At 37.8% G+C, this 24,865-nt stretch overlaps 1 protein-coding gene and 1 long non-coding RNA gene across 3 annotated transcripts in view; both read right to left on the bottom strand.

The window, feature by feature from the left end:
- The window catches only part of DNAJC12 (DnaJ heat shock protein family (Hsp40) member C12), a 35,909-nt gene extending 16,661 nt beyond the window's left edge, over positions 1 to 19,248 (bottom strand). Inside the window, exons 1-2 of one of the 2 annotated variants that reach the window (XM_059170123.1) lie at positions 18,992 to 19,248; positions 7,721 to 7,799 (exon numbers count right to left, since the gene is read on the bottom strand). In XM_059170123.1, the coding sequence (XP_059026106.1) occupies positions 7,721 to 7,799; positions 18,992 to 19,069 (157 nt within the window). In that variant the 5' untranslated portion in view covers positions 19,070 to 19,248. The remainder of the gene's footprint in view (positions 1 to 7,720; positions 7,800 to 18,991) is intronic. The other variant, XM_059170122.1, reaches the window with a different exon arrangement.
- A 791-nt stretch (positions 19,249 to 20,039) lies between these two features.
- LOC131830327 (uncharacterized) lies at positions 20,040 to 24,415 on the bottom strand. Its single transcript, XR_009353109.1, has 3 exons — positions 24,337 to 24,415; positions 23,368 to 23,416; positions 20,040 to 20,140 (listed from the first exon to the last, which is right to left on the bottom strand). It is a non-coding gene; the product is annotated as an uncharacterized LOC131830327 (long non-coding RNA).
- Positions 24,416 to 24,865: the final 450 nt, after the last annotated feature.

Raw genomic sequence — 24,865 nt, 5'->3', positions numbered from 1 at the left:
GTGAAAACAGAGACTTTATCATTTTTGGTCTCTGCTATATCCTTTGCACTGAAACAGCATAGCAGGTGCTCAAGAGCTGTCTGTTCAATGAACCAATGAGTGAATGCTTCCTATTTTGAGTGTGAGAAAGATAATATATAGTGCTATTCCCTGAGCTCCAATCACCAAAAAAATGACACATATCATTAAAACATTTTGTGAATTAGGAATATTTTAATACTGTCAGTGAGGAAACTAATTTAAATTGCCCTGATAGTGTTTAAAAATACCTCGTGGTGGGGGGTTACCTGGGTGACTCAGTCGGTTAAACTTTTGACTCTTGATTTCCACTCAGGTCATGATTGCATGGTCATGGGGTCTAGCCCTACACTGCACTACATGCTCAGTGCAAATCTGCTTGCGATTCTCTCTCTCCCTCTCCCTTCGTTCCTCCCCCTGCTCACATGCACTCTCTCTCTCTCTCTCTCTCTAAAAATAAATAAATAAATAAAATATTTTTTTAAAATGGGAAGTAATCAAGAGTCTCTCAAACAGGCGTTGAGGCAAATGTACAATCAATACTGACAGTATTGGGGTGCCTGGGTGGCTCAGTGGGTTAAGCCTCCACCTTTGGCTCAGGTCATGGTCTCATGGTCCTGGGATCCAGCCTCGCATCAGGCTCTCTGCTTGGCGGGGAGCCTGCTTCCCTCCTCTATGCCTGCCTCTCTGGCTACTTGTGATCTCTCTCTCTGTCAAATAAATAAATAAAATCTTAAAAAAATTATACTGACAGAATTGAAAATACTGAAACTCTTCTGTACCCAGGTGGTAAATAATTGCTTTTCCTGAGCCCCCCTCCTCCAAACACCACCACTTTAAGTGTTCCCCCAACAATCAGAGATGCTCCCTGCCGTGGCAGGGTCCCTCCAAGACCTGTCCCAAAGCTGGACAGCACAAAACCTAATAAGCCATTAACTAATATCGCTGCTGGAGGTATAGCAATTAGTGGGTTAAAGGGAAGACCCTAAAGTTGGGGCTATTGGAAATTACAGGAGAATAAACAAGCTAATAAAAAGCATCTTGCCATAGCAGCTCGCTGTAGTGAGTAATCCTTTCTACTGCTGAGGACAACTTAAATATCCCACTGTACAAATAAGATGTCACTTTTTCCAAAGGGAATAAAAAGCTCATTAAATTATCACCACAGATGCACATTCCAGTTCCTACTACAGCAGTGTTTATAAAGATTTACATATTTATCTATGAGTCACCTGCTCTTTGCACATTACCGTTAGCCGGTTTCCAGAGTCTGCAAAATGAAAGAAGCCTGCCTGGGACTATTGTGCTCTCAATCCCTCGACAACTGATAAGCAGAAAGCTAAAGATACTTTATCTTTCCTGATAGCTGGCCTTTCCTTGTTCCATCCTCTCCGCCACATTTATTAAAAATGAGTTTGGGTTTATATTTGTCCTTTAATATACCAGCTAATCAAATGAGTCACAACAAGATAAACATTTACCCGTTCTGGGAAGAGAGATCTCATTTTACAAGCTTATAAGAGCAAATGATGCTGGGACCTTTGAGAGACATTCCATTTTAACTCCTAGATCTACTCTGAAAATACAGAGGTTCTTTTAAATGCATATTTCACAATTGAATTTGTATTGTTATAGTCATATTTTTAATGTAGGCTACTTACACTTACTTTAAAAATAATAATAAAAATATGATGTCAGACCATACTTCGAAAAAATCTGGAGGAAAATATACCACTATTAATAGTGGTTCCCTGGCAGGAAGTGATAAGAGCAGACTTTCACTTTCAACATGTTATGTTATTTTTATTCATAGGGGGAAATGCAATAAAGGGTTTTTAAAGTAAGAAAGCATGGAGACTTGGAAAGATACGTTAGCAAGGACAAGGAGCTCTCCCTCAAATATCCAAATGTTTTTGCAGCCTACATATCAATAACAAAAATGCCATTTCACAGATCTTTAATTTAGTCTGCAATCCCTTTCTTCAGGGTCAGAGAGAAACATACGAAGCATTGGTCTGAAATAGCTCCTGCCATGCAGATACACAGGACTGGTATGAGAACCAGCCAGGAGCTCTTGTGCTCTGTGGCACAATTTCTGCAGCACACTGGGTATGGAACCTGCTTAAGATTCTCTAATAAAATCTTAAAAAAAACAAACAAACAAAAAAGATTCTCTCTCTGCCTCACCTCCTAACCCACTCTCATGCACAAATGCATGCACACTTTCTTTCTAAAATTAAAAAAAAAAAAAACTTATCTTGGAATGCTGCATAAAAACAAGAAAAGAAAGTCCAATGAATCATAACTGCCAACATTCATTGAGCTATTCCTGCATACAAGCTACCTCATTTAGTCTTCATAGGAGATACATGAAGCAATATACTATGAGTCTACCCAGGTTTCCTATGAGAATGCTGACACTCAAGAGATTGCCCAAGGTCAACTAGCTCATCAGTGGGATTGAGGAGCAATCTGGACAGACAAGATTGTTCTCCATATCTACTATTCCATCATGCTAACAGATTAGTAATTTCAGTGGAAATGGTTGAGACTACACTTAATGAACCAAAAAGGTATACATACAAGTTTAATTTCTCCTACGGCAGTTGCTCTATAAGCTTTCACTTTGATGAAATGATTTCAAAATCTACCTAATGTATTCTGGATTTCTGCCAAACTAAAATTTGGCATCTGGGTGAATTCTTTAAAAAATATATAAATATTTTTAGTATTTTATTTATTTATTAAAAGAGTTTATTTATTTATTTGACAGAGAGACACAGCAAGAGAGGGAACACAAGCAGGGAGGGTGGGAGAGGGAGAAGCAGGCTTCCTGAACACTGAGCCACCCAGGTGCCCCAATATTTTATTTATTTTTTTAAGATTTATTTATTTATTAAAGAGACAGTATATGCATGCATGGGAGTAGGGGTGGGGCAGAGGGAAAGGGAGACAATTTCAAGCAGACTCCCCACTGAGCAGAGCCCAATGTGGGGCTTAATCTCTTAACCCTGAGATCACGACCTGAGTTAAAACCAAGAGTTGGACACTTAACCAACCAAGTGCCCCATTTAATATTTTTTTTAAGATTTTATTTATTTATTTGACAGAGACAGATCACAAGTAGACGGAGAGGCAGGCAGAGAGAGAGAGAGAGGGAAGCAGGCTCCCTGCTGAGCAGAGAGCCCGATGCAAGACTCGATTCCAGGACCCTGAGATCATGACCTGAGCTGAAGGCAGCGGCTTAACCCACTGAGCCACCCAGGCACCCCCCCATTTGATATTTTAAAATACTTTTATCAGTACCTATAATTGTTTTCCAAGTGTATAAAGACCCACTTAAATTTTCAGAAAGTCGTATCAATCCAAATTGAGTAAATGGATGCTTAAACAGATTTGAAAACAATTTCTACTACAGGTTGACTCATCTATCAAGTGCAAGCCTGACAGGGGAAGATACTGATGTCTGTGTACCTTTCATTTTAAACAATATTTACAGTTCAGTGTTCCTCTGAACAAGAAGCCTTGAGATAGCCCATACGTGAAAACACCCATCACTATGGCAACCAAAAATGGCAATGATTGCACAGTGATTCATCATGTATCCCAAATAGAAATTGCTTACCAGGGACAAAGAAAGAACTCAAAGCCACGCTTTATTGGAAAAGAACCCAGTTAAAGAATAACCTGGGGTTGTGGTTGTTTTTAAGTGTTTATTAAATTTTTATACTTTTATGTTAGGAGATCTAACTTTTTTTTAAAAATTTATTTATTTAACTGGGAGACTGAGTGCAAGCTGGGGGTGGGGGAGGCTGAGGGCAAGGGAGAGAGAGAATCCTTAAGCAGACTCCCAACCTGAGCTCAGAACCCCATGCGGACTCAATCCCAGGACTCTGAGATCATGACCTGAGCCAAAATCAAGAGTTGAGCCACCCAGGAGTCCTAGGACATCTATTTTAATAGTAACTCCAGTTCAAAGAGGTAATTAATATGTCTCCTAAAGAAATGCTCATGAATTTATTCACTCAGTCATTCAATAAATGATTTGCACAAATTAAGTGTCCTCCATGGTAGGTACAATGTGAGGTATGGGACACAGTACTGTGAACAAGATGGCAGGAAACCTGCCTCACTGAGCTTTCAGTATGACTGACAAGCAAATACGCAACAAGGAGACAGTGTGATACACAGTTTTCTGCATGATATATAGGGTGCTCTGAGTATATAGGGCTCACATGACTTAACAGAGGGAGTGATGGCTAAGCTGAAACCTGACACAGGAGTGACCTAACCAATCAAAGCAAAGCAGAGAAGTGTACAGACATCATAGGGAGCCAGACAGAGGAAGCAGCAGGCATAAAGGTCTGAAGTGGAAGGGCAACTGGGTGGTTCAGTTGGTTGGTTAAGCATCCAACTCTTGATTTCAGCTTAGGTCATGATCTAGGTCGTGGGATAAAGCCCTGCTCTCCCTCTCTGTCCCTCCCCTACCCCTGCCTGCTCCTCTCTCTCTTAAAAAAAAAAAAAAATGAAGAGCTGAAAACAGGGCACATTAAGGAGCCAAGGTAGTCCTGTGTGGCAGAAACATGGAATAGTGGGCATGGTGGTGGAGAGAAGATGAAAATGGAGAGACGGAGAGCACATGAAGGGGCTTGTACATAAAGGCCCAGCAATCACAAGAAATGAACTATTGGTACCTGTACAAAATGGGCAAATATCAAACTTAATGCAAAGCAAAGAAACCGCACACAAAAGAGGACTGTCTGATTCCATTTATGTGAAATTCAAAGCCACGAAGAACTAATCAATGATAATAGAGAGCTAAAAATCGGAGAGGATGCTGACTTTAAACAGCAGGGAGCCTGCTTCCCCCCGCCTCCGCCTGCCTCTCTGCCTAACTGTTATCTCTCTCTCTGTGTCAAATAAATAAATAAAATCTTTTAAATAAATAAATAAATAAACAAACAGGATGTGAAAAGGGACTTCTGGGGTACCAGAAATGTTCTACATCTTCCTCTGAGTGGTTAAACTGGTTATGCATAGATGAATTTATCAAGTTTATACTTACGATTCATTCACACTACCTTAAGCAAATTATGCCTTAATAAGTAGGGTAAAAATCAAATGCCTGAAAATAATAGTTAACTCTAACAAAGAAATGACTTCATATATTGGAAAATGACCTGGTTATACAGGTCAACAACTTCTAGAGAAAATTAATAAGAAGCTATAATATAAGGGAAAATGTTTTTAATGGAGAGGGGTTTGAATTTTATCATTGTGTAATGTGGATTAAGACAGGCATGTGGATTAATCATAATATTTTCCTTATAGAAAAGTCATATACATATGCATACTACACATAAACCTGTAGTATGCACATATAGTAAATATAATCACCTAATTTAAGATAGTATTACCTACCCTGAGGATAAAATCAGGGTAGAAAAACACAAAAGACTTCAAATGCATTAGTAAAGTTTTTGTTTCTTTGTTTTCTTAGAGAGAGAATGAAAGTGAGTGCACACAAGTGGGGAGGTACAGAGGGAGAAGTAGAATCGCAAGCAGGCTCCACACTCAGCACAGAGCCCAACACAAGGTTCAGCCCCATGACACTGAGATCATGACCCTGGGATCGTGACCTGAAGCCAAGAGTCAGACATTTAAGCAACTGAGCCACCCAGGCACCCCTGCTTTTTGGTCAAGTTTTAAGCTAGGTATACATATATGAGTATTTGCTATAGTATTCTTAGACCTTTTTGTACATATTATATATTTTTTTCATAATTAAAAAGAAATCCACTACCTGTGGTGTGAAGCAATTAAAGGAGTGCTATGGGGATCAGGCATGAAATGATGGTGACTTATTACTCTAAGGTCTGTGAAGGTGGAGGGAAGAGGACCTCCAGGAGAGAAATGTGGAAGGTAAATCACTAGGATTGAGTAATTAACCAGTGGTAGAATAGGGAAGAGGAGGGTGATAGGTTTCTGCTTGACCAACTAAATGGATGGTGGTGCCATTTACTAAGATGGGGAAACACAGAAAAATGAGCAAGATTTTAGAGAGGGTGAGAGGAAAACGAGTTCAGTTTCTGACAGGATGACTGAAATGTCTCCAAATGGATTCTAAGAAGCAGTGAAAACTAGAGTTAAGGATTGACTTGGGAGCCGTCAACAAAGAGCTGATAATTGAAATCACAGATTTGGACTGTAAGGGTCTATTTAGCCAGAGCAATTCCATCCAGTTAAACAGTGATTTTGTTGATTTTGTAGTAAAACTTAAACTAACCCTGCCCCCCTCAAGGCGACTTACTTAAAAGCAAGTCGGGGAAATCAGTCCCAGGTAACAAAGCCCAAATACAAGGGTGGGTCAGGCCAGGTGGAGACATCCGATCAGTGGGGCGTGCATACGCTCTCCCTAGCTACCAAGGAGTGTGGGCCCCGCCTTTTGGGGGCCAATTCTGACCAAGGTGATAGGCTAGTTCAAATATCTACTATACAGTAAATTGTGATTCAGTTGGTCACATGTGATCTAGCATGACTGTGCAGCTTTCTCTGTGTGTTGCAACCTCATTTGCCACCTGTGTGTGGCCAGGCTCAACCACATGGCCCTTGACCTTTAAAAGTTAGTTGGCAAGGCAGGGAGGGGTCGCCTTCTCTGTCAGCAGCAGCCCCAACTGGTCGGCTTGATTCTCAATGCTTGGAGTGAAATAAAGCTTTGCTTGACCTTCGCTTTGTATCAGTCTCGCTCCTTTGATTACGGACCCAACAGGACAAGACTGCAGAGAGAAAGCGGGGAGTAAGCCTAGAATAGAGTTTAGGGGGAACCTTAGGAAAGAGGGAAGGAGTCACAACAGAGACAGAAAGATCAGCCCAAGAGGTTGGAGGAAAAGCAGGAGTGTGTATTTTGGTATCTAAGAGAAAAGAATGTTTCTAGGAGGCACGGTCAACAGTGCCAATTTCTGATGCAAACACAGGGAAGATAAGAGCTAAAAAAGTAACTGTTGAATTGCCAGCCCAGAGGACTTGGCGGCTATTCCAAGAGTCATTCCCAAGAAAGGTGAGGGGAAAGTCAGATTGGGATAAATTGAAAATTGGTGAAGGAAAGTAGAAATATCAACTGTGAACTTTTTCAGGAAGTTTGGCTCTAAAAGGAAGAAGAGAAACAGAAGAGGAACAGGAGAGAGATGGGTCAAGGAAAGATAATTGGTTTGTATTTTTTCAAGCTGAAATACACATAAGCATTTATGTCAAAATTTATGATGATGGAATTTAAATTATGATAAAGAAAAAACAAAAGTATGAATGTATTATCATATGTTGTATAGAGACATATTATTCAGTTCCCCCAAATGAAGGAAATACAGCCAGGTTCTCATCAAGGCAATCACCTGGTTACAAACATATTTAAGACATGTTAACACTCAAGAGCTAGTAAATAAAGCATAAAATAGTCAAATTTTAAACCAGGAAGCAGCACATGATAGCTAAAGAAAGACAAAAGTTCCATATTATTAGGGGGAAAAAAAAACCCTACACAGGTGCTCCCCTCCTCCCATCCAATGGTGCAAAAACATTCTTGGGCATTGAATGAAAGAGTAAGTGTGAGCATAACATACAAGAAGAAATTAAATTATTATTCAATAGCTTTTTAGTTCTAGATGCTATTCATTTTCATGGGGAATAGGCATTAATAAATACTTACCAGCTTTGGAGTTTTCAGGATGCTTGTCAGGGTGACATTCCAAGGCTCTGACTTTAAATTCTGCCATAATTTGTTCAACCTAAAATAAAAATCGATGTTTAAAATAAGGAATCCAATTTAAATGGCATAAAGGAAGAAGCTGGGCATCATTCCTTCGCAAAACAGCCATATTCCACCCAAATTTTCCTTTTGATCTTTATATTTGTATTTTTTTTACTCTAAGAAGTAATTTCCTCTATAATGAAACTCAGAAAGCATCCAATGAAAACTTCTATCCAAATAGTAGTCCGTGATAACAATTGAACTTTCTACTGCATTTAGATGATGGCCCAAGGCACCTGTGACTCTAATATATACTTAAATGTCAAAAATGGTCAGATATGTCTATCCTAAGAATATATAAATTTAGATGTGTTCACTCATCTGAGTTCTTTTTTTTTTTCATCATCTGAGCTCTTTAGAATATGCTTAGCCATCATTCATTACTCAAGGATGACTGTCTAGTTTATAAATTATCCATTATAAGTTCCCTCTTTCTGCCTTTGCCCCTCTTTTTTCTTTATTAAGAACTTTGCAAAAAAAAAAAAAAAAAGAGAGAGAGAGAGAGAGGGAGAGGATTTTGCAATTTTTAAAAAAAGGACAGAATTCAAACCTGTTAATTTTGTTACCAATTAACAGTGTGGCTAGAAGCCTTGGGAAAAGAGAAACTTCATCCCAAACTAACATGAGGCTGGAGAGGTGTTTTTCTTTGATTTGCTTTCACTCAGCCCTCTAATCCTTGTTACCATGCATCAGCAAGACTTGTCTTTGTTCATTGTAATTCCAGTGATAGCAGCAGGAGACAACAATGGTTATATGGCTCAGCAATCTGATTGCTTCATTTTATTCTTTTTATTAAGATTTTATTTATTTATTTGAGAGAGAAAGAATGAGAGAAAGAACACAAGAGGTGGAGAGGGGCAGAGGGAGAAGGAGAAAAAGACCCCCCACTGAGCAGGGAGGCCCAATACAGGACCAGGTGAGGGGCTCCATGAAGGGCTCCATGAGGGGCTTTCATGCAGGGCTTGATGCAGGCTCCATCCCAGGACCCTGTGATCATGGCCCCAGTGGAAGACAGAAGCTTAACTGACTGAGCCACCCAGGCACCCCTGATCGCTTTCTTTTAAACCTCATTTCTGCCCAGACTTGAGGCAAGTTTGTAACTTCCATGTGCCTCAGTTTCCTTATGGATTGAATTAGGGCCTTTAACACAAAGCCTGATCATAGTAAGAGCTCAATGATACCTAAAACCAAAGGTCAGTGGCTAGGTAACTAGCCTGAAATCATTTAGCTAGTTGCTAAAAAAGCTGAATTTTTTGTTAACTAAGCAGCTGGACTTAGTTGGACTTATTGGATTCAAATCCAATAATCTTTTTTTTTTTTTAATAAAGATTTTGTTTATTTGACAGAGATTACAAGTGGACAGAGAGGCAGACAGAGAGAGAAAGGGAAGCGGGCTCCCCGCTGGGCAGAAAGCCAGATGTGGGGCTCGATTCCAGGACCCTGGGATCATGACCTGAGCTGAAGGCAGAGGCTTTAACCCACTGAGCCACCCAGGCACCCCTCAAATCCAATAATCTTAACTACTGTTTTATATAGTCAAATTCTTCAGATTTAGGGACCTATTATAAGTTCCATATTTACTATCCACTAATCAATGAAAGTAAATTATCTCTTAATTAGTTAATTGTGTTTCCTCTCCTTGGGTACTCCCTTTAACCATAAAGCAGTTACCATAAACTGCTCGTATAACAAAGAAAAGTGAGAATGAAGTTTGTTTTTAAATTTTAAAATATTAAAAACTCAAAAGATTCTAAGAGAGTAAGCATTTTTAATTAGGTTACTTATAAATATTCACAATCTCTCTTTGAAAAAATTTATATCAATACAGACCAAAAAGTAAAAGTCCCTTTACTCTTCATCCCCCCAGAATAACATCCCCCCTTCAAGACTTTTTTTTTTGCATACTTATACACATATTTATGTATATATATTGGAGGATTTTAATAAGCTAAATAGATGAAATTATACCTATGTATCAAAGGTAGAAAATTGGGGTGGGGAGTGTTGTTGTTATTGTTTTATTTTTTCCTTCCTATCCCATTAGAAAACATTCTAGTAACAGCCCATGGAAGCAAATGAATAAAAATGTTTAATTCTTAAAAGTGCTAATGTACGTGATTATTAGTTTCTTCTTTATATTTTTTTTACTTTGCCAATTTTATATTTTAAAAAATTAAGAATACTCTATATCTGTCTTTCATTACTCTTTATAGTTTTAGTGTCACAAAATTTATCAAAGCCACCTATGTAGGGCTGGTTCTGAGTAAACTAATGAGTACAGCGGGTCAGTTTGTCTTGAGAATGTTCTATCTATCTCCTAGCATCCCCACCCCATGTGCCAACCACAGCCCCTGGACCAGTGAGGCTCTCATTTCAAGGTCCACTGAGTCCTGCCTTCCTGACCCAATGCTCAATGGTCTGGAAAACTGCCGATTATGCTGGCCAATAAACATACAAACAATGTTCAACTTTACTCAAAATCAAATAAATCAAAACATCCAGGGCATAATAATGACCTGTGTCACTCAGGCTGCAAAGAAATTAACACTTTCCTGCTCTCCCAGTAAGGATGCAGACTTCCGAGAAATAAATAAATAAATAAATATTTAATACATGTATAATAAAAATATATACATATATATGTATATCTATATATGAAAAGCCTATAATTTTTTCACTGTTTGATATAACAATTCCAATTCTAGGAATTTGTCTAAGGAGATAGAGTTGGGAAAATTATTTAGTTATAAGAAGGTTCAATGAATAAAATATTATAAATTTCAAACAAAACCTTATGTGTCCAGTAGTAAAAGATTAAAATTAATTAAAATATTGTTATAGGCTGAAATATGTTGCAGTCATTAAAAAATCATCTTGTAGTAGAAGACTTTCAATAATCTGAGAAAAATTATGTAACGTATTTCTATGAGGAAATGTAAACTACAAAGCATTATATGCAGCACAAAACCATAGTGTTTTACCTTAAAAGGGATTATGTTGTGTGTGTGTGTGTGTGTGTGTGTGTGTGTGTGTAGATACATTTATATGACAGAGAGAGAAAGGGAGAGAGAGCACAAGCAGGGGGAGCAGCAGACAGAGGGAGAAGCAGCTCCCTGCTGAGCAAGGGGCTCAATGCAGGGCTTAATTCCAGGAGGCTGGGATTGTGACCTAAGCTGAAGGCAGAAGCTTAACTGACTGAGCCACCCAAGTACCTCAAGCTAAGATTTATTGAGACTTATATGCCAGACACTACTCTAAGCACTATGTATATAATATCTTATTTAATTCCCACAATCACTCAATGAAGGGAGTACTATTTTTTATTTTATTTATTATATTATATACATATATATATTTTTAAAGATTTTATTTATTTGACAGAGAGAGATCACAAGTGGGCAGAGAGGCAAGCAGAGAGAGAGAGAGGAGGAAGCAGGCTCCCTGCAGAGCAGAGAGCCCGATGTGGGACTCGATCCCAGGACCCTGAGATCATGACCTGGGCTGAAGGCAGAGGCTTAACCCACTGAGCCACCCAGGTGCCCCTATTTTATTTTATTATTATATTTTATTTTATTTTTCCCATTTTACAGATTAGAAAACCAAGAAATAGAAAAGTTAAGTAACTGTCCCAAGGCCATACACATAGTAGCACAGCCAGTATTTGAATGAAGGTAGTCTGACACTAAATATGTATGGAAATGCTCTTACAAATATGCACACATGGGAAACCTAGAGGGCTGGGTCAGTTAAGCATCCAACCCTTGATTTCAGCTCAGGTCCGGATCTCAGGGTCATTGTTTTGACCCCATGCTCAGCAAGAAGTCTACTTCTCTCCCACTCTCCCTGTGCTCCTCCCCCAACTCATGTGCATGTTCTCTCCCTCTCTCTCCCTCTTCCTCTCTCTCTCTCAAGTAAATAAATCTTTTAAAATATAACTTACATAACACATAAATAGGGGCACCTGGGTGGTTCAGTCAGTTAAGTGTATGACTCTTGGTTTCTGCTCAGGTCATGATCTCGGGGTGATGAGATCAAGCCCCACCTCGGGGTCCATGCGCAGCATGTAGTCTGCTTGAGTTTTTCTCTCTCCTTCTCCCTCTGCCCTTCCTCCCTTCCTCTCTCTCTAAAATAAATAAATAGATCTTTTAAAAAAACATAAATACAGCGCATGTGCACACATGCATATGGCATACTCCCAGATTTTAAGCATTAGGTTAACATTTTTCTCCATTGTCTTCCTACTGCACATTTCTTTATTGAAAATAGATTAGTTTTGGGACGCCTGGGTGGCTCAGTGGGTTAAGCCGCTGCCTTCGGCTCAGATCATGATCTTAGAGTCCTGGGATCCAGTCCCGCGTCAAGCGTCAAGCTCTCTGCTCCGCGGGCAGCCTGCTTCCTCCTCTCTCTCTCTCTCTCTCTCTGCCTGCCTCTCTGCCTGCATGTGATCTGTCAAATAAATAAATAAAACCTTTAAAAAAATAAAAAATTTAAAAAAGAAGAAAATAGATTAGTTTTAGAAATGAAGTTTCAAAACTTAAAAAATGTACCTTTTCCATAGCATATTAGCACAATCTTTGGATCTGTGTCAGGAAATACTCTATTGTGCAATAGGCACTAATCTGATTCCCGCTTGAATGGATCTTCTCCACATTTCCCTGGCCACACAAATGCCCTCCATCTCTCCCACCATGTGTCTAAATTTTGACCTAGGAAGATCACTTCAACCCTCATCTCTTCTCCGAAATTTTTTCAGGTAGTCTTCCTTTAATTCCTGTTGCACTTATAGTACCACACAGCACAGTATTTATTTTTTCTCAAATTGTTTCCTTTGTATTAGCTTTGCCTCCTCGGCTGGCTGCCAAGTGTCTTACACACGTGCACTATTTCTCACCTTTTCGTTTTGTTTTGTTTTACCCCCATCACTTCCAGTACTGGCAAGATGCCAAGTGTTGAATAAATACTTGATTATTGACTGACAGAAGTTCTTTCAATAATATGATTATAGCATAAGAGGAGCTTCTGGCAATTGTGATTTAGTCATTAAAAGAATGAATTGATTCTAGTGATGGGAATTGATATGCTATAGAAAAGAGAAGGCTCATTTTAATAAGTGAGTTAATTAGTATCCATCATTTCAGTTCACTTATGTGACACTGGATTTTTCCCATAAAACTCCAAATATTAATGATATCCCTGAAATAAATCCTATGAGATGATCCTACATCATTCTAATCAAATGACAATTAAAACGTAAGCCAGAGAAACAATTTGAGCCACAAAATATATAATGGTAGTATTGTGTTATAATCCAGAAAAATTCAATAACTATTAATTCATAGGGACAAAGCTGATAAATAAATATGGGGAAAAGGATAACTTTTCTTTATGGAAGAATTCTTAGTAATAAATGTAAAATGAATGAGGAAAATAGAAAGTCACCATAGGCAAACACCATAGTGGTAAGTAATTGTTACAGGGAAGATCCACAAGGGGCACCTGAGTGGCTCACATAGCTGGGCATCTGCCTTCCGCTTGGGTCATGATCCTGGGGTTCTGGAATCGAATCCCACATCGGGCTCCCTGCTCCCTCTCTGTCTGCTGTTCCCCCTGCTTGTGCTCTCTTGTTCTCTCTTTCTTAAATAAATAAATAAAATCTTTTTTAAAAAATCCAGCAAACAATGCTAAAAGCCTGAGAGACACACTATAGTCTCAAAAAATCATCACCAAAAATATTTTTTAATTACAAAAGGGGAACCAGTGCCTCTACAATGCAAGATCCTGGTAGAAAAAAACTGACAGATACCACCTTAACCATGTATTCAGGTCAATAAGGCATAACAGCATCATGTAGTCCTGATGTGATACACTGAAAAAAGTATAATATGGCTTCAGCAGTGTTCTTTGCAAAAACACATAACCTCAGTCTAATAAAGAGAAAATCTAAAACAAAACAAAATTGAGAGACATTCTACAAAATAACATTACTTTTCAAAATGTCGAGGTCATGAAAGATAAGAAAGGTATGAGAAACTGTCACTGTGGAGGAAACCAAGGGAACAAGACAACTGACTGTAATAAAGAATTTTGGCTTGGATCTTGGAAGAAAAAAAGCCATTAGTAGAAAAACTGATGAAATTAGAATGGGAACTATCCTTAGATCAGCGGTTGACTAACTCTGGCCCAAAGGCCAAATTTGGCCTGTCACCTGTTATTTAAATACAGTTTTATTGGAAGATAGCCATAGTCATTCATTTCACATATTACCCATGGTTACTTTCTTGCACTGGCAAAGCTGAGTAGCTGTGACAGAGACCATAAGTCTCTAAAATATTTGCTAGCTCAAAAGAGGGGGGAGGTGTCTGGGTGGCTCAGGTGTCTGGGTGGCTCAGTCAGTTGAGTATCATTCTCTTGATCTCTGCTCAAGTCTTGATCTCGAGGTCATGAGTTCAAGCCCTACATTGGGCTCCACACTGGGCATGGAGCCTACTTTTCAAAAATAATAAAATAAAATAAAATAAAGTAAAATGTTTGCTATCTCAGGGACAGCACCAGGGTGAGACAAGCAGGATGCTTAGGTTTAAGGAGGTTCTCTCTCTCTCTCTCTTAGGTTTCTGCACTTTTATGACCGTGAGAGTGCATCCTTAAATTTTGTATCGTGGGTGGCTCAGTTGATTAAGAGCTGCCTTCAGCTCAGGTCCTGATCCCAGGTTCCTGCTTAGTAGGTAACCTGCTTCTCCCTCTGCCTGCTCTGCCTGCCACTCCCTCTGCTTTTGCTGCCCACCCCCTCTTTCTTTCTCTTTCTCCGGCAAATAAATAAATAAAATCTTTGGGGGGAAAAAAAAAACCTTGAAAAAAAATTTGTGTCCTAAGTGCCCTTCTTTCTTCACTCCATTCCTGACTGTCTGTCCATTCTTTAAAAAAAAAAAAAAAAAAAAAAAAAGCCTGTTGGTCCCTGGTTAATACTTTTGTACCAATGTTAATTTTCTGATTTGCATAATTTTACTGTGCACAATAATTGTAAATATAATGTTTACACCAAGGGAAGCCAGATTCAGTGTATATAGAAATTCTATGTTATTTTTGCAACTTTTCTGTAAATCAAAAATTATTCAAATATGTGGAGCACAGAGGACTGTTAGAGCAGTGAAACTACTCTGTAAGATAAATGGTATTATACGTTGTCCAAACTTATAGAATGTACAGGGGCACCTGGGTGGCTCAGTGGGTTAGGCCGCTGCCTTCAGCTCGGGTCGTGATCTCAGGGTCCTGGGATCGAGTCCCACATCAGGCTCTCTGCTCGGCGGGGAGCCTGCTTCCTCCTCTCTCTCTGCCTGCCTCTCTGCCTACTTGTGATCTCTCTCTGTCAAATAAATAAATAAAATCTTTAAAAAAAAAAAAAAAAACCTATAGAATGTACAAACCCAAGGGTGGACCATAATACAAACTGGACTTTGGATGATAGCAACATGTCAATGTAGGTTCATCATTGTAACAAGTGAACTATTCTAGTGGAGATATTGATAACAAGTGGAGAGGGGCATCTATGCATGAAGGGAGGGAAGAAAGTATAGGGGAAAGCTCTATACCTTCCCCTCAATTTTGCTATGAATCTAAAACTGTTCTTAAAGAGTATTAAAAATCATTTGGGGGATGGGAGGATGCCTGGGTGTCTCAGTTGGTTAAGTGCCTTCAGCTCAGGTGGTGATCTTGGGGTCCTGGGAGGGAGGGAGCCCCATATCCAGCTCCCTGCTCAGTGGGGAGTCTGCGTCTCACTCTCCCACTGCCTTTCCCCTACTCCTCCTTGTGTTCTCTCCTTCTCTCTCTCTCTCTCTCTCTCTCAAATAAAGAAATAATATCTTTAGGGCATGACTGGGTGGCTCAGTCAGTTAAGCATCTACTTTTGGCTCTGGTCATGATCCCACAGTCCTGGGATCAAACCCCATACCCTGGGATTAAAGCCCACATCTGCTTCCCTGCTCAGCAGGGAGCCTGCTTCTCCCTCTGTCTGCTGCTCCCCCCTGCTTGTGCTATCTCTCTCCCTGACAAATAAATAAAATCTTTTAAAAAAATTTTTTTAAAAAGAAAAAATCATTTTGGAGGGTGCCTGGCTGGTTCAGTCAGTGGAATGTGGGACTCTCCCACATTGTGTGTAAATATTACTTAAAAATAAAAAATTTTTTTAAAAAGAGATCATTTTGGCTGACTAGCTCAGTTGGTAGAGCATATGACTCTTGATCTTGGGGTCCTAAGTTCAAGTCCCAGATTGGGCATAGAACTTACTCAAAAAATTTTTTTAAAAAGGAAAAACTTTTTCAAAATAAAACATTTTTTAAAATGTCAATTATGGAGTAGTCTAACTTACAAAGTTCCAAGTGTAGAGTATTACTGCGAGGCCAAAGCAATGCTCATACCCACGCCCACACCCACAATGTGCCAGGCACTATTCTAAGGACTTTATTTATCATGTCTCATTTAATCCCCACAACAACTCTATGAGGTGGGTACTATTATTATCTCCATTTGAAGATTAGGAAACAAAGGCAGAGAAAAGCTAAACCATTTCCCAAGATCACATAGCTAGTAAATGGTAAGAAAAAAATAGGTGTCTCCATTTTTCTATCAAGTTTATGCTCAATTTTCAAGTCTGTGAAATCTTGAAATCAGGATGTCTTCTTATCAATACTACTGAAATGGTAACCAAATATCAAAAAATCAAGTAAGGTATAAACCACAGAGGATGCCTTACACACTAGTGGTGTGTATATTAATAAGGACTTTAGAAGATTTCATAACATGTGTCTTTTGTGTAAAATCTGATTCAAGGCAAAAAAGCTAACTTGGAATCAACCTTCAGTAAATGTTTTTGAAATGAGGGTATGTTGTTTTCCACTCAACACTGTGGAAATCGTCCCAGGGTTTATATATGTCATTTCATTAATTTTCAATGGAAGCTTTAAATTTTAAGAATTATATACTAAAGCAAAAGAATTATATGTGTGTGTGTCAACACAGTTGTTATAAATAGAATCAAAATATAAGTTGTATAAGTTGCTTTGAAATGATAATTGGTAAATTGCTTTTGAGTATGAATAGTTCTGGTCAACTTTTTAAAGTATCATATCAAGGAATATCTAAAGTAAAAGAAATCCATCCACTACAAATCAACTAAAAGAAACGTCACACTTAATACTCAAAAAATGGAATTAAAATATTTTCAGAGGTGCCTGGCTGGCTCAGTCAGTAGAGCATGTGAGTCTTGATCTTGGGGTTGTGAGTTCAAGCCCCACACTGGGTGTGGAGATTACTTACAAATAAGAAAAATTAAATATTTTTAATGGGAAAGATATATATGAAAACAGGGGAAAGATACATATAAAAAGAATTGACAAAATTGTGAGAGATCATTTTAGATAAATGATTGTAATCTAAACATGGTATGTCATTTGCAGAATCAGTAAAGAAGGAATGGCAAGACAATGCTTTTATTCTCCTTTTAATATATGCTACAGTACATACAGGGAAGTTTGACTATAACTGGTAACAAACTTGCTAGCCATAATGAAAGAGACTGTCATAAACATTATAAATAAACAATAGGATCATTTTTTTCAGTCTATTCAAAACTTATCCTCCTTTTCCTTCTTTGTAGACTGAGGAAACAATAACATACCTACAAAAGACTGACTAAAAGGGTGTAGATATTTATTATGGGGATATAATCACCTTTACTTCATAACTTAGAATAACAATATTTCTTTAAATCCAATTTGTGAAGCTTATCAAGTTAAATTATGTTCCTTTGATTTTAAAAAGCTCCTTCAAAAACTATTTGGCAATAGCATAACTCATAACACAGGTGGTAAAAATGTCAATAAGCTTTCTCAATAGCTATTAAGTAAACCACCACTAAAGTAAACAAGAGTGACATATTACCCTAAAGAAGAAATATACAGCTAAAGGAGTATTATAACCTGGTGTGTGCATGTGTGTGTGTGTGTGTGTGTGTTTAACTACAAGATACATAAGGTAACTCCCTCAGTGTGATGAAGATAGAGATTTTAATCCTTTAGTCCAACATCACATTTTATTTTCCAAACAAAATTAAGCATATTTTATTACTAAACTCCAGCCTTATGAAACAAAGATAAATAGAAAAGAATTTTGCCTTAAAATATTTTGATATTAATAGCTATATTTTAGCAAAAATTTTTAAATAATTATTATATAAAATATAATATATTTAATAATATGTTGAAAGGTACTTCCTATTCATCTCAATGGTATTTAAAACATTGAAAAACTAGGAATAAATGAAATATTTAACAATAAGGGAACAATCAATTGTGATACAACAATAAAATGAAATGTGCAACATTAAAATATGTATGAAGAGTGTTCAATAATATGGAGAAATCCCTGAGTGGGTAAAAAGCAGGAATCAACAAGTAAATATATAGTATCTTCCCAAACATATCTCCAAAAATATACATAAGAAAAAGACTAAAGATTAATAAATCACATATTAATAGCATTATTCCTGGGAAATAGAATTATAAATGAGTTTTCCATAATTTAAAAAACTTTTACTGCCTTCAAAACATTTTTTATGTCCTTTAAAAATATTATTTTATTATAGATCCAGTGAATAACTACAGAGCTTTTCACATGTTTTGTTTCAGAAGCCACCCTTTTAAGTAATTTCTCACACATGATTTATAATGTTAATATAAAAGAATGTTTCTTGGTTTATATAATTTAACTGCTCGTGTAAAAGTACATATTTTAATAAAACATTTTAAAAACACTAATTACTAGAAAATTACATTTCATCTAAATTTTAGTATAAATTACCATAATGAAGATACAACTTAGGTATTCTGTTAAACACTGCCAAGAGCATTACAATAAAATTTCAAATACATATTTTTAGTGTATTTGAAATAGAGTCTATGGCCATGTGCCAGAATACACAAATTTGGTCAGAAACCTCTAAAAATCACAAAAGGACACTACCCCACTAAGGACCCAAGATTTAAATCCTTAACTTTCTCTAAGTCAAATGTGCTTTAAAAGAATATAAGATTAGGTTTTAAGGCAATTTGACTAAAAGTTCAAAGTTACCACCTTAAATAAAAACTTGAAAAAGAAGAGCATTATCCACAGTCTTACCGAAGACAGTTCATCACATCCCAGCAGCATGTAGAAATCTTCAGTGTCTTCTGAACTGTAATTTAGTATTGCATCCATTTCAATTACTAAATCAGCTTCTTTTCCCTCTGAAACAAGAGACAGAATAAGCTGTGAATTAATCGGAAAAGCCTTTTTAGATCTTGTTTTCAGCCGCACGTTCCAAATGGCAATAATGAGATTTAAGGCTGGTCACAGTCAGTACACCAGATGTCACCCTAGACCTTTGTAAACTCTACCTTTCATTGGCTGTTTGTGGAAGAGAAAAGAATAGGCCACGTGCCAAGCTGTTTGTTGCAAAGCTGCCTGGGATCTGTAGTTTGAGTTTACAGTAAGTAATGCACTTGAACCATTCATTTTATGGGTTGACAAAGACTGACTATTTTTACGTACTCCCCAAATTACCCATTTCTCCATTCCCTATGTATTTTTATCTTTTTTCCTTTTGTTTTAAGAGATAGAAGAAAATTTGAAGCAATATAATCAAACTCCTAGAATTGTTAAATCTGATTAGGGGGCATTTTTTGAGTGTTTAAAATATTTCATAATCTTTTAAATAGTTTGGGAGTAAAAGGAAATAGACTAGGAGAGCAAATTTTCAATCACTTGGTAATTTATTCATTCAACAAGTATTTATTGAGAATGTGATTTGTGCCCAGTGTGACTATGGGAAAAGATGTGATAAGTTAGTCAGTCAGTTCTTTTACTTTTTTAAAAGATTTTATTTATTTGACAGAGAAAGAGCACAAACAGGGAGAGCATCAGGCAGAGGGTGAGGGAGAAGCAGGCTCCTCACTGAGAGTCTCGATCCCAGGACCCTGACATCAGCGTCTGAAGGCAGATGCTTAAGCAACTGAGCCACTCAGACACACCAGTCACTTCTTCAGGAGCTTACATTCTGATGGAGGGAGACAGACAAGAAACATGCAGACAAACAAGATCAATTAAAATAGTGATTTATATTCTGCAGGAAATAAAACAGGACAGGGAGAGAAGAACTGTATGCTGACGAGGTTTGTCTCACTGTAGCCTTCCTCCTGAGCTCTCTCCAGGCTCATGCGTCCGGCCCAAGGTGGGTTTAGGGAACTTGTTTCAGCTCGATCTGGCCCTAGGATGATTTGCAGATCAGGTCTAGGATTTAGAGAAGAAGGTGAATGGTCACAGATGCAACATTTTAACCACCTTACCCCTTTAAACATTATCACCTAAAAAAAGAAATGGTTTATTTGAGCTCACCTATATACATCTTCTTTAAGGTTTATTTCGGAAAATAAATAAAATGCCGAAGCACCATTTTTACAAAGTCTTCATTATATATCCTCTCTTACTACGTTTCTGTATGGAATTTGTTTTTAAAAAGTGTAGTTATTTTTGTTCTGGGGAATTTACATCCCTTGGGGTATTCGGAGGCCTACTTGGGTATCACAAAATACTGACCAGAAGAACTGACAAATGGCCTTAAAATCATGGGAAGTTGCTGCTATGGAAAATAGGGTGGCAAGTCCTCAAAAAATTAAATATAGAATTACCATATGATCCAACAATTCCACTTCTAGGGATAGACCCAAAAGAACAGAAAGCAAGGACTTGAACAGATATTTGTACACCCATGTTCATAACATCGTTATTCACAACAGCGAAAAGGTAGAAGCAGCCCGAGTGTTTGACACAGGAAAAAATAAAATGCAGTATAGCGGCACCTGGGTGGCTCAGTCATTTATGTGTCTGCCTTCAGCTCAGGTCATGATCCTAGAATCCTGGCATCAAGCCCTGCATTAGGATCCCTACTCAGCAGTGAGTTTGCTTCTCCCTCCCCCTCCCCTACTTGTGCAAGCATGTGGGCACGCTCTCTCTCTCTCCCTCCCTCTCTCTGTCAAATAAATAAATAAAATTCTTTAAAAAACAAAATGGGGGCACCTGGGTGGCTCAGTGGGTTAAAGCCTCTGCCTTCGACTCAGATCGTGATCTCAGGGTCCTGGGATCGAGCCCCACATCCGGCTCTCTGCTCAGCAAGAGAGCTTCCCCTCCTCTCTCTCTTCCTGCCTCTTTGCCTACTTGTGATCTCTGTCTGTCAAATAAATATATAAAATCTTAAAAAAATAAAATAAAATAAAAAACAAAATGATGTAGAAACATCAATAATGCCTGAGTGATGTTCACCATCTAATTTTTCGTGATAAAACAGTTAGAAACCAGTATGTACTATGTCAAAATTCACTGAGCATGAAGACTGTACATGTCACTGGGTCAAAGTTATATCTCAATTTAAAACCTAAAAACATGTAAAATTTTAAAAATATATATGGTACAATGTCAGTTTTATAAATATATGTTATGTGTATTTACAAAATATGAAAATGCATATATACCAAAACAGACCAGTTATCACTAGATAATAGGGTCACAAGTGGTTTACATTTTATTCTTTTTACTCATCTACATTTGCTAAGATAAACAGGTATTATTCTTGTAATAAAAAAAAGGAGCAATAAAAAACAAGTCAGTAAAAACTGCAAAATGACAAACAGCACACAGCTATTTATGGCCTTAATAGAGATGATAACTCGGAAGGTTTATTCTTTGTTTGGTTTAGTTTGGTTTGTTGTACATCCTAGTGCTGCTGTGTAATTAACCAGTTTACTCATCCTGGGAAGCTAACACTGTGCTGTACAGTTGACAAAGAAGAATAAAATGAATGCACCCATCACAGGGCTTCCCCTCTCACAGGTGTCTCAGCTACTATCTTTTCTGATTGGTAAGTTACAAGAATCATAATGCAAGGTAAACAACGCCAAACCCTGTTTTTTGTTCCTAAATGATGTTTATACTTCAGAACTTCTTTTTTTTTTTTTAATACTTCAGAACTTCTTTTAAGGGTAAAGTATTGCATTGCTTTATCTACACTAAAGTTGTGATCAAAAATAGAAAAATGGCAAGAATATGCCATATACTGTATAGAATATATCATATACCATAGGCCTGAACAAAAACCAACCCTAAATTTCACCAAATGACAATCCAAAATGATAAAAATAAGTTTGGGTCCATATATGTATATATAACATGCAATTAGAGTATATATATTATATATAAATTAATCAAATGCCTAAATGTAACACTTTCATTATTTGCTAATATACAAAATGATCAAACGACTTCACAATATTTAACTTTTAAGATTTACTTTAACCTACATGTTTCAAATCATATATTATGAAAAATGTATTGTGAGTTTATAAGAAGAAGGCATCTATCTTTTATTCTTTTTTTTTTTTTAAGATTTTATTTATTTGACAGAGGGAGATCACATGCAGGCAGAGAGAGAGGGAGAAGCAGACTCCCCGCTGAGCAGAGAGCCCGACTCAGAGCTCAATCCCAGGACCTTGAGCCACCCAGCCACCCCTCATTACGTATTTAATAAATAGATGCAGCCTTTATGGGATATTGTTCAGAAAAGGCAATAATACAAGACAAACAGATGCTTTGAGAAAAGTTGGTGTGCCACTTATTTATTTCTATTCTTCCCCCAAAATAAACTTCCAAACCTGCTGTGGCATCTCATTGAAGGGTATATTTTTAATGTTCATTGGGGCTTTTTTCCTCAATAAATGTAACAAAAATCACGTTGGGTCCTCTGGCTACTATTTATAAATGATAAATGATAAAGTTAGAACCATTCCTCCTTGTGCCAAAATAAATTACATATAACCAAATTACTCAGAAGCCATAGAAAAAATTAATAATCATGAGTATATAATTTTCTTTTTAAATAGGCTCCACAACCAGCATGGAGCCCAATGTGGGGCTTGTCCTTAGACCATGAGATCAATACCCAAGCTGGGATCAAGAGTCTGAGGACTTTTGCCAACTGAGCCACCCAGGGCCCCCATGAGTATATCAATATTAAGTGCATTTGTGTGGCAAAAAAAAAAAAAAATCAAAATCAGAAGGTATAATGTACAAAGAGAACATTTTCATAATTCCCATAATAGACAAAAGACCAACTTCTTTAATTTACAAAAAGTACAGACAAATCAGTAAGAAAAAAATTAACAACCCTGTAGAAAATTAGGCAGACAACATGGCTACTTTCAGAAATATAGATGGTCAAAACACATAGGCATGCAACCTCACTTTTTTACTATGAAACTGCTAATCAAAAGAAAACAAATTGTTCATCTTTCAAAGAAGTGGAATTTCTTAAGTTTGATAATACCAACACTAGAGCAGAAGTGGGGAAATAAACACCTTTATACATTTTTGGATAAGACTGTAAATTGGCACAATTTGGTAGTATTCATTAATTTTTATAAAGTTATTATCTCCTTAACTGGGCAGTTTTGTCTCTGTGAGTTTACCCGGTGGATTTACACCAAAATATGTTCAAGGCGATCATTTCAACATTCTCTGCAACAGAAAAAGAAAAATCAGAAACAACCAAAAAGTCCCTCACTGCAACAGAGAAGATAGCAGATGACTAAATTATGATATTTGTGGAAGAAACTACTATACAGTCATTAAAAAGAGAGTAAGATAGCTCTTTCTCCGCAAGTATGAAAAGATCTCTAAGATGGATTATCAAATGAAAAAGGTAGTTTGATAAGAGTATTATAGCACTGGGGCACCTGTGTGGCTCAGTGGGTTAAGCCTCTGCCTTTGGCTCAGGTCATGATTCCAGGGTCCTGGGATGGAGCCCCACAGCGGGCTCTCTGCTCAGCTGGGAGCCTGCTTCCGCCTCTCTCTCTGCCTGCCTCTCTGCCTACATGTGATCTCTGTCAAACAAATAAATAAAATCTTTAAAAAAGAAAAAAAAGAGTATATAGCACTAGGAAAAAAAGTATTATAGCACAATCACTTTTTTAAAGATTTTATTTATTTATTTGACAGACAGACATCACAAGGAGGCGGGGCGGGGGCATGGATGAAGCAGGCTCCTCGCTGAGCAGAGAGCCTGATGTGGGGCTCAATCCCAGGACCCTGACGTCATGACCTAAGCCAAAGGCAGAGACTTAACCCACTGAGCCACCCAGGCGCCCTAGCACTAACACTTTTGTGTACTTTTAAAATAATATGTACATTTGCGCCTATAATTATTTCCTTAAAAGGCTGGTATTTTTCTTCTTAGGGAGGGAGCTGGGCAGGCACAGAAGAGAGGCTTTTAGTTTCAATCTATGCCTTTCTGAACTGTTTGTATCAAGTCAAGGAGCAACTACCATTCGTCTTATTTACATATGGTCGTTGAAAAAAAAAACTTGAAAAAATACATACTGCAAAATATATATAATAGGAATCATGTAGAACTTTTTATGAGTTAAAATTCTTTGCACCTCAAGAGTCGCGGAGTTAGATGTCCAAGCCCAGGCCAATCCAGATCAGAAAAAAAGCCCCAGTCCCCCCGGGCCGGAGCGGGTTCCCACCCCGGGACTACAACTCCCACCAGGCATCGCGAGATTAGCATGAAAGAGGCATGGCGGGAAGTCCCAATTACGTCGTGTCCAGGAACCACCCACCGGAAGTGTTTTTGGTTTAGGTGTTACTGGGTTTGGCTTTTTTTTAAATTTTCCCCCTTCTCATCAAGTGTGGTAGTCTTTAAGGGAGAAGGAGAAAAACAGCTCAAGGTGGAAACAAAAAGGAGACGAGCTAGACGTTGAAGACTAACAAGCTTCAGAAGGGCCGAGCGAGAAAAAAAATTAGGCAGCCTACAGGAGGGCTCTGCGCAGCCCCCAGGGTCGTTCTCGGACTGGCTGCTGTCCTCCCTCTCTTTTCCTTCAAGTCTGGCGCTAAATTTCTGTCGTGATAGATAAAATCGGCACTTTTCCCTTGCAGCTTTTCGCATCCCGAGCTTTCAAGGCGCCA

This window comes from Mustela lutreola, chromosome 4 (assembly GCF_030435805.1).
Source record: "Mustela lutreola isolate mMusLut2 chromosome 4, mMusLut2.pri, whole genome shotgun sequence".
Lineage (NCBI taxonomy): Eukaryota > Metazoa > Chordata > Mammalia > Carnivora > Mustelidae > Mustela > Mustela lutreola.
The sequence above is the reverse complement of the archived record's forward strand: the minus strand, read 5'-3'. Positions and strand labels throughout refer to the sequence as shown.